The 9,771-nt window shown below is 44.3% G+C and overlaps 2 protein-coding genes across 4 annotated transcripts; one reads left to right on the plus strand and one right to left on the minus strand.

Moving 5' to 3' along the window:
• Window positions 1-1,329: 1,329 nt before the first annotated feature.
• On the minus strand, window positions 1,330-6,608 carry LOC127312055 (primase homolog protein). Of its 3 annotated transcripts, none has more exons than XR_007858100.2 (15): window positions 6,320-6,608; window positions 6,100-6,227; window positions 5,724-5,779; window positions 5,555-5,612; window positions 5,317-5,475; window positions 5,082-5,165; window positions 4,922-5,002; window positions 4,759-4,824; window positions 4,535-4,648; window positions 4,342-4,389; window positions 4,161-4,246; window positions 3,993-4,053; window positions 3,409-3,592; window positions 1,715-2,017; window positions 1,330-1,642 (listed from the first exon to the last, which is right to left on the minus strand). XR_007858100.2 is itself a non-coding variant. In XM_051342531.2 (14 exons), exons 1-13 carry the CDS (start codon window positions 6,564-6,566, stop codon window positions 3,455-3,457), a joined length of 1,326 nt encoding a protein of 441 aa, XP_051198491.1. In that variant the 5' UTR covers window positions 6,567-6,608; the 3' UTR covers window positions 1,330-2,017; window positions 3,409-3,454. The 3 variants fall into 3 exon arrangements, 1 of the variants encoding a protein (XP_051198491.1); XR_007858101.2 differs by adding an exon at window positions 2,602-3,108 and having other exon boundaries at window positions 1,330-2,017; XM_051342531.2 differs by having other exon boundaries at window positions 1,330-2,017.
• Window positions 6,609-6,714: 106 nt separating this feature from the next.
• On the plus strand, window positions 6,715-9,771 carry LOC127312053 (uncharacterized). Its single transcript, XM_051342529.1, has 3 exons — window positions 6,715-8,252; window positions 8,326-8,572; window positions 9,205-9,771. Exons 1-3 carry the CDS (start codon window positions 6,756-6,758, stop codon window positions 9,492-9,494), a joined length of 2,034 nt encoding a protein of 677 aa, XP_051198489.1. The 5' UTR covers window positions 6,715-6,755; the 3' UTR covers window positions 9,495-9,771.

The raw sequence follows: 9,771 nt of genomic DNA on the forward strand, positions 1-9,771 counted from the left end.
TGGCAGAAGTCTACTGCAGATCGCCCCCATATTGCTGAAATTTTTGATAAAGAGGTGCAAAGGGAAGAACTGTTGCGGAGGGATTGCATGAATCATGATAACAGTTGCATTGCAGATATAAGAAGAACCCCTGCTTGCAAGCAATCTCAGAGTTTTTCATTACAAGGACCTTTGTTCAAGAGCAACCTCCCAATCTCCCCTGAACTAATATGAGGATGTTTTTATTTGGCGCCTTTTATCGAATGGTAAATCCTCTTATGCAACAACATACATAGCATCCTTCTATGGCCAAGTGGAAGCAGATTACACAAGCCAACCGAGCTCTTCTGAAACTGAAGATTTTTTGTTGACTAGCATTAAGAAACCGCTGCTGGACAGCTGACAGACCACAAAAGAGCAGGCTACAAGCGCTGGAGGGAAATGCACTTTGGCTCATAGGAGCATATGCTCCCATTATGTGAATCCACGTTTCAAAGTGTCAAAAAATTCTAAACTAAATTTTTACATGTACATCTAGACATTTTATATTGGTACACAAGTTTTCAAAAAAAAACTAAAAATAATTGTGGCTCCTGTAAAAAAGACAAGTTTTGATGCTATAACACGACTACGTACAGGATATTTTTTTGTCTTTTTTGTACACGCCATATAAAATGTTGTTTCTCCACGAAAATTTGTGCACTAACATAGAATGTCAAGATGTACACCAACAAATTTATATCAGAATTTTTTAACATTTTTAAAATTGTTTTTTAATTATTTTATATAATGAGAGCATTTGCTCCTATGAGCCAAATTGCCACCTCCAAGCGCTGATCTGCGATCAAGAGCAAGAGAGTATCGATCAATTGCTTACGAGTTGTTCTCTCTCTCTCTCTCGGGAATTTCGGTTCCGCCTAATGCCAAAGTCAGGGGCATGCGGACATGGTCCCCATTCAGCATGAGACGGCTCAGGAGTGGTAGTATTCAGTAAGCGTCTTTGACAGGAAAAGCTAGACAGTGATTCAGATGGTTGATGTAGTAGGCAGTCATCATAGTTTCTGGCAGGCAGTTCAGTTGCATGCAATGGAAAATTTGTAAAACCCTACTAGTGGAAAAACATGCAACCTGTGGCTGCTTGTTCTTGAAAACACAAACGACAATTATGGAACGGAGCACCAAATAAGTGGGACAAAATATAAACTGTGCAACAACTTGAGGGACCGAAATCATAGTGTTGTACAAAACTGCTATTCTGTTGTCACTTTGTCTACAGCAAAACAAGACGGCTAAAAGTTCAAAAGTAAATATGACAAGGACAGATCGATGTATACATACCCAACGTACATACTTCATCAAAACACTACAGAACAAACAAATTGTTATCATGGCATGATGAGCCAGTTTGAGTAAACAGGTTTACACCATGGAGTACTAGCATCATTTACATAATGGGAAAATTTCGCGTCCCATCAAGGATCAAAATAGACTGATTCCTCCAAAGGCAACCAATCTATTTACTTTTGCTCATCCCAAAGAGGATAACTCTTCGATGCTGAGTCTATGTACCACAGAAGCAATTACCTCAAACTCTACGTCACACCCACGATATGTTCCAAAACTCAGATGCACAAGTCCCTGCGTACTCCGTGGTAACAATGACCTTTTTTCAAGGCAAAGATAATCAGTAAATCAGCATTTGTTACTGCAGAAAGAAAGCTCAAGCAGGCATTACCATGTTCAGTCGACAGGTCTACCACACATGAACACACCACATTCTCCTCTTCATCAACATTGCTACACTCAACGAAGAACAGCGTGGGGGTTTCAGAAGGTGAAGAACCCTTTGGCGTACCATAGAAGTTGATTTAACGGTACGGGGAACAATCTTTGGGTTGAGTAGCTGTACTCCCCTTCTTCTGCCACTTGTGCATTCACACCGCATATAACATTGAGCTGATACTCAATCCCCTACACAGATTCTTTTGAAAATTACACCTTCATACTTGTCTCGAAAGAAAATCTTGTCAGGAACAGCCTGCGGAAGGGACAATAAACAAAGTCACATGAGAAATCGTGGATGAAGCATGAACGCCAGTGAATATAGCTTCCAATATGCTCCAGTTCAGGCATCTTTTTAGATCAACGAGCCATAAAATACATGACTAAATGGTACGCAATTCTCCAAATTTGGTTAAATGATCTAACATCACGCCAAATGTCAACAACTATTGCAATCAGAACAAAACCTTCTATGCACTAACAACAAAAATAAAGGAACTCTTTAACTTGGCAAGGAGAAAAACAATCTAGTTGTTTTCAGCTAGATCTACGAGTCATAATACATGACTAAATGGAAAGTAATTCACTAGAATTGGTTAAATGGTCTGATTTCAAGGCAAATGTCAACGGCTATTGCCATCAGCAAACAATCTTGTATGTGCAAATCAAACAAAACAACTCATAACTTGGTAAGAGCATCTTCAAGAGCCTTCATGTAATTTAAGATGTCAAACCAGTTTTAGGAAGAGGATGGAGAAGGTATAGGAAGCCAAGAAAATGTCTGCTCCAAAAACATCCCAAAAACTGGCACTGAAAAAACAATCTGTTCATGGGACTCACATGTTAGTGGGTTACTGTTTTTCCTCTCCTTTAATCCTCCCCACCATCCTACGTGATCCCAACCACACGGCCTCACCCTCCCCGTCCTGTGCCGCCCCCGCCGGAGAAGTTTCAGCCACAGCCAGCCTGGCTCCACCAGCTAGCCCCACTCCCCCAGCCACATCTTGCTCGGCAGCACCAACAGCCGCAGATCGAGCTGCAACAGCCGCGCTAGTCCGATCGGCCATGTGCTCTGCTTGTGCGACAACGCACCGGCGGTGGGGACATCAAGGCTGGTGGGGCTCTAGAGGAGGAGCTCGGCCCGGCACTGCGACAACCAGATGGTTGCATGGAGGAAAATCGACGAGGCCAGGAAGAGGTGGAGGAATGGCAGCAGGGCCTGCGGAGGTTGGGGGAGGTCAAGGTGGGCTTCCCTGACGGTCTTGGTGGCCGGAGATGGCGGCGCTGCGCGGCTGCGGGGGAGGTGGCAGGGGTAGGAACTTTCCCATTCGGATGGCTGGCCTCCTCCTGCGTGTTGTTGAGGCATTTAGCAATCCAGCTGTGGATTGCCAAATATACCAAGTTGGACCCAAGTTTTACACAGCTTCCTAATTTTTTTTGGGGGTGGGGTGGGAAGGGGGGGCACTTATAGGAAGGCTCTTGGAGCAAGTTTTTTGGCTACAATTGCTAAATTAACAGTTTTTAGGGGATTGGGGGCAAATACAGGAGAGCTCTTGGAGATGTTCTAAGGGAGAAAGCCAGCTCGAACTTCAGGTCAAACCTTAAAGAAAAGATGAAAAACAAATAGAAAATGAAACTAGTAGATACCTTGTAAAGCTCATCCATACATTTCGAACCAGCAGGAATTTCAAGCTCATCGCCACGAATTCCTAGAGTAATAACTATCGATCTCAGAGAAGAAATCTCTGAAGTTGAAAAGACCTCTTATACGATACAGTTCTGCACCTTCTATAACCTCCTTCAATGCTTTTGGCCCCAAGAACATAAGTACCTGCAGTTGAAAAAGGAGTTAGACCTACAAAGACCTATTACAGAAAGTGTATAAACACCTCAAAGATAGTTCCATAAAAAAACAGAGCTAAATACCAAAGGGACTAAACTCAGATGATTCTTCAGATTTTAGATTCATTACAAACAAAAAATTACCTTCAAGCTTTAATTAAGAATAGCTGCAACTAGATTACTTTCAGAAAGCATCATAATACGATACAAGTTAGCATAAGCTTATCTAGAGAGTCGGTAAAAAAAAAAGCTTATCTAGAGAGAGACGTTAGGAAAAGGATATTGTATATCTCTTGGGCCCTGATTGTGCTTGCAACATCAGGAAACACTTTCAGAACGATAACAATATTATTTATTAGTCAATGTAGCCCATGCATGACATAACAAACCTCATTGGCATCTTTGCAAAATTCTGTCTCATTCTTCCTTGGCCACGTGACCCTCCAACACCTGATTGCATCAAATCATATGTGAAAATGAGTTAAATAAGGGCTATCACAGTCATCCATACTTAGCAATTGCCGAGGCTCGTGATTGCAACAAAACGGTAGACAAACCTTTCATTACCAAGGCGGCGAGCAAGTTCCTCAGCAAGAGCCTGTCCTGGAGGATCAGCATCTGTTGCCAGTATTATCTTAGATGCCTAATACCATAGAGCAAAACATATTCAGTACTGGAACCTGCATATTTCAGCAATAGAGTTTGCAAAATAACTTCTGAAATGAGAAAAATACCCACCGAGTCAAGATACCCTTTGCAGTTCCACAGATATCGATACTTAGTATCCTAGCTTCACAGGGAATGCAAGAAGATGTTAAGTCGCAACTACAGATCAGCTCACATTGGGGAACTATACTAGCAAGTAATAATGGCAAACATATAACTCTCCCAGTGACAAAAACTTGCAGCAGTAAGAGAAAATAGTTCTAACATGGTCTTTGTCTGGGAGTTTGTTGGATACTTGTGGTGGTGCACCATCTGGCACACTCACACAGTTACGATAGCCAGCTTCTTCCATGGAAAGTTTATCAATTTCACCCTCAACCTACAATGTCAGAATGGACAAAATGCTAGTAATTTTTTTGTTAACTCGGGCTTAAATGGATTGGCAACAAAAAGAAACAGGAAATCTTGCATGGCAAATCTAGAACATACAATGATAACAACGCGTGCTTGCTTTATATCGTCCAGACCATACAAAATTTTCTCAGTGTTTCTCTCCTGGTAAGAAGAAAAAAAAAGGGCATGGATAATATTCATAAAAACATAACATAAGCATGTAACCTAAAATGGACCCAAAATGGAAGAGTACACACACCTGTGTGTATTTCTTAGAGATTTCCCTGTATTTGCAGCCAACGAGGACTTTATCACGTCTGTAGGTGAAAGCAATCACAATCTGCAAACGAAATACCATATGCATGTATCACAATGTATGCTTGTACATAGTAAAACTGAATCAACAGTATCAGCTATACCTTGTCGTTCCATTTACGTTGCGATACATTGTTCCTTCGAAGTGTTTCCGGTGATATCATTCTCTCCGAAAAGTATGTCACGAGCTGCGAGAGATAACCATTTTACAAAATACCCATGTGCAATTTTTTTACCAGCATAAGCAAAGAATGCAAAAGAGAACTGCGAAGATGGTTTCAGTATCAATTGAAGAATATACCGATTAAAAAATGTCTAACTTAATAATATTTTGATTACCTCATCACACAGAGGCTCAAGACGCAGGTCCTCTTCACAAAGCTTTCTGTAGACCTTGACTGCATGATTTGCCTTGAATTGCTGGACAGTTTCCTTTCCTGCGTCACTTCCATTTCCTGTGTCCTTTTTTTCTTGGTACACGTTGGAATCTCCGTCAGGCTGCAGACGCAAGACAGAACAAAGTGGTATCAAGATGGTTTATTACTTTCAGTTTTCTTTAATTCGTCTGTACACTCACCTGGGCATTGCCTTTCCAGCCACAATTCGCTCTAAAACAAGTCCATCTTGCATTTAAACTGAAGAAACATCATAGAACACAGATCAGACGACATACAATCTACAGTACATATACCTTAAGAAACAACTCCAACTGACAAGCTCAAAATGTGCTATGCATAAGAACTCACCCATCATTTCGGATGAAGACACTGAGGCTTTGTTCCTTGTTGAATCCCCCTTTGCACTAGTTAACGGAAAGGAAATCATAGTTAATAATTATTTGATATCTGATGGATCAAAATCTAAAACACAGTGGATCATTAAAATAGCGTATACTGTACTTATGTAGATCATACACATACGAACAAGATTTATAAACAGGCCATCAAATCTATCATAATTTACAGGTACTGAACCATTTGAGAACACTTATTCATGGAAGGCTCCTGAATACTCTAACTTAAACAGATCGAAACATTATTGTGTATACGAGGTCTTGTCCTCAATCCTAATAGAAAAGACAATAACAACAACAATGCTTTCTAACAGAAAAGGATGCAATACCACTGGGCAAAGCGTCCGGTTGAAAGCCCCAATCCTCCATTGCTTTATACGTATTCCTTTATCTTCCAGCTTGGCAACTAGCTGCCCGATTCGTTCTTCGCATGCCCGCATCTTGTCGATCGAACCGACTGTCATCTCAAATGGCAGCACATCAGTAAAAGTATAGAACAACGACCAAGATTTTACATCTAGCTGTTTCAGAGCAGCGGGTGGGCATTACCATTCCTGGAGCGCGGGACGACGGGCACGGCGGCGGGGGCGGTTCCGAAGCAGCAGGCGAGCTCGACCGGCCTGGGGAGACGGCCCCCGGAGAAGGAGTGGAGCAGGCGGATGCGGTGCCCCCCTGCGGCGGCTAAGGCGGCAGGGAAGTGGCGGCGCGCGGCGAGGAGGAGGCCCGAGTCCCCGGCGGCCACGGAGGGGGAGGCCGCTATGAGGAGGAGTGACCGGAGGGACGGCCGCGGTGGCATCTCAGGCGAGGAGAAGCAGAGGATTTCTTGATTGAAGAGGGATTTAGGGTTTTACGCGCCGGAATTCTCTTACACGTGGATGTGGGTCCCTTGGAGCAGTGAGGGGGACAAGCGTCGGTTCATCATTAATTAAAGATGGCAACTTCCGTCTTCCTCCCGCCGCCGCCGCCGCCGCGCCTTATCGCTCCGATGGCCGGCGAATCGAGAGAGCCGAAAGAGTACTACCCCTGCGAGCAGCGCAGCCGCGACCAATCCAAGGTTCTGGACGAGATCCGCGGGTACTACAAGGAGGCGGTGGACCGGCTGATCTTGGCGGGGATGCCGGAGCTAATCCCTGCGCTCCTCGACGCCGGCTTCTGCTTCGGGCTGCTCGACCCCGTCTCCAACATCATCTTCAACACCATATCCAGCCTGGGGGTGAAGGATACCAAGAAGAAGAGAAAAAGATCGCCGATTGAGATGGATCCGTTCGAAAAACCCGGCGCCGGCGTCGTCGAGCGGTCGTTCGACGGCCTCACGGCGTTCCTCGTCTCTCGATTCCGGTACCTGCACGACTGGGAAGCTCTTCGCTACCTGCTGCTGGCCAAGGCCGACCTCGATGTGGCTGTCCGCCTCGTCGCGCTGGATCGTGAGACTACTGCACACACCATCTTCTCCTGCGCCATTATCACCGACGAGACTCCTCTGAGCACCACCGTCAAGGTTGCCCTCAAGTGCGCCGCCGCATCTGCGAAGCACCCGTCCCCTTCCACCTTCACGGAAACCTGGTCATCCATGTCATCTTTTACCAGTTCAGTGTCTGGCCAGTCACCACCAGACACCACCGACCGCCTTCAGAAGTTGTTGCTCCCCGCTCTACCTTCGCTGCGGCTTGGCCACCTCCATGAGTCTCAGCTTCAAACTCTAAACTGTTATCTGACTACCCGGCTTCAGGACTCGATCCCCATTCAACTCAAAGCATCCATTAATTATGTCCTCCTAGATAAAATCCACGGCGTCTACCTCAAGGCAATTGCGCACCTTCCGGGTGATTCATTGCGACAGAGCCACCATCGCAGCCTTCTCAAGGCCGGTTACTGCTTTGGCCCCATGAATGACCCTGTCTCCAACGTCCTACTCAACACCATTTGGTACAACACTGCATTCCCACCTCAAGATGAGTTTCCGGTGGACATGCTTTGCACCAAAAGCCTTCGGCGCTTGGAACGACGGTCAATGGCTGGCCTTGTGACGTTTCTTCGCACACTCTTCCCTGAAATTGCCGAGAATGTCGCTCTGCTGTATCTCCTCAAGGGGGATGCCAACCTTCAAGCAGCCAGTTCCATGCTGCAGCTAGATGGTCACCAGTTGTCGGGATCCTTTAAAAAGGCCTACAAGATGGCCGCTAAGGTAGCATGGCATCCAGATCCTAGAGCGCTACGAGAGCTCTGTGCCCTGCCAAATGTTGTGTCCTCGGTGCGGTCTCTTCTAAAAACCAGTAACGCATGCCCGCTATCCTCCGAAGATGTCGGTGGCATCTCTGCATTGTTGGTATCTCTAGGCCCCTCTTGTACCCCATCAGTCCCGAAACTGCGGACTCGTGCCTCCAGTTATGTCTCACGCCGACAGGAAAGGTTCAAGGATCATGAGTCGTTCTTTGTAGACACGGTTGAAGCTGCACTAAGTGATTTTTCAAAGCAATCTCTGGTGAGTTCATTTTCTAGTCAATCTGCACTATTACTAAGTGCTCATTCAATTAATACAGTCTGACTTGCTGTAGGAGGGGGTTGAGTATCAGCTTCATGTTATATGCGGTGTCAATCCACAAGTAATGGAGAATGGGAAGTACAGTTACCACGACACCAAAGACGGGGATCCATACTGTCATATCAACTTTTATGCAACACCAAAGGGCTCACCTTCTGAAGCTGGCACACCCCCCACACTGTTTTTCGTTGAATGTAGGAATGTTGATGAAGACAACAATGTGCTGCGTTGCTGTGTGGTAGACCCTTTGACTGATGATGGTATGTTACCTTTCTCATGAATGCTGAAACTTTCTTCATTAATTGATTAACATGTATTAGACTGTTGTTGGACTCACATATCCCTATTCTGTTGTGTGCATTATAGATGCTGAAAGTGCAGTATATATGCTGAAATTGTTTTGTATGCATTGCATAATCGCTGCACCACCCCACTACAAACACACACAAGGCACTGGTCTTGTATGCTTGCTATAATCATTTGTTGATATTAACTACATCAGAATGAAATAATTGATTGACAGGAATTAGACTGCTGTTGTCCTCACATATCACTTTCTGTGCTATGTGCAGTACAGATGCTGAAATTATTTTGTATGCTTCATAATCGCCCCACCACCCCACCAGGAACACACACAAGGCACTGGTTTTTTATGTTGGCTATAACCCTTTTTTGATTTTAACTACATAAGAATGAGATAATTGATTGACATGGATTAGACTGTTATTGTCCTTCATAAACATACCTTTTGTCCTATGTCCAGTGCAATAGCTGTTGAAATTGTTTTATTTCTAAAGTTGCAGTTTGTTTGGATGTTATAAGCAAAAGATTTGGTCAGTTGTGATGACCTGCAGCTAGCTAATTATATGTTGTTGTTTTGCTTGGAAAAAAGGTCGCTGCTACCACTGCGAGTATGAAGGGATCAGACTTGTGCATCCGTCCTTTGGAACATACCATGGGTGTCACGCAGAGTTCGAGGAAATTGCTTCTGCACCATATGGACTCACCATCGAAGAAGCTATCATCTTTGGGACGAGCAGAAGTGAGTATATGGCGTGGTTGCCTTCGAAGGATTCGGTCTATTTTGATCCTCGATGGGACACAAAGTTTGCCCAATATATAAACGCTGCTACCAAGTCAGGGAGAACACCCATGCACTCAAACAGGCTCGTCACGCCGTGATAATTTGGTTGGTTTGTGTGATACTTCCAATTTCAAGATGCTGGCAGAGCCGCATGTGACTCTTCTTTTTTGTACAGGTTTCTGAAGTATATACGCTGTGTATATGCTATAATATCTATCTGTGCTTGTCAACTTATATGTTCAGGATATAACCTTTTCTTGTCACCTTATTTTGCTATTGCAGAGGTCATACCTGGTTAACAGTTTTTTTTTTTGAAAATACGTAGGGGTTCTTTCATGGTACACTTAATGAATATGAACTGTTAATTCCATGCAA

This window comes from Lolium perenne, chromosome 7 (assembly GCF_019359855.2).
Source record: "Lolium perenne isolate Kyuss_39 chromosome 7, Kyuss_2.0, whole genome shotgun sequence".
NCBI classification, from domain to species: domain Eukaryota; kingdom Viridiplantae; phylum Streptophyta; class Magnoliopsida; order Poales; family Poaceae; genus Lolium; species Lolium perenne.

What these genes read in the sequence shown, in the direction of transcription:
- LOC127312055 (XM_051342531.2), bottom strand. Translation starts at nt 6,566, where the DNA reads ATGCCACCGCGGCCGTCCCTCCGGTCACTCCTCCTCATAGCGGCCTCC. An exon ending in GCAAAGGGTATCTTGACTCG is followed by an intron (nt 4,247 to 4,341) that starts GTGGGTATTTTT and finishes CTATGGTATTAG; the next exon opens with GCATCTAAGATAATACTGGC. An exon ending in CGCCGCCTTGGTAATGAAAG is followed by an intron (nt 4,054 to 4,160) that starts GTTTGTCTACCG and finishes TGATGCAATCAG; the next exon opens with GTGTTGGAGGGTCACGTGGC.
- LOC127312053 (XM_051342529.1), top strand. Translation starts at nt 6,756, where the DNA reads ATGGCCGGCGAATCGAGAGAGCCGAAAGAGTACTACCCCTGCGAGCAG. An exon ending in ATTTTTCAAAGCAATCTCTG is followed by an intron (nt 8,253 to 8,325) that starts GTGAGTTCATTT and finishes GACTTGCTGTAG; the next exon opens with GAGGGGGTTGAGTATCAGCT. An exon ending in AGACCCTTTGACTGATGATG is followed by an intron (nt 8,573 to 9,204) that starts GTATGTTACCTT and finishes CTTGGAAAAAAG; the next exon opens with GTCGCTGCTACCACTGCGAG.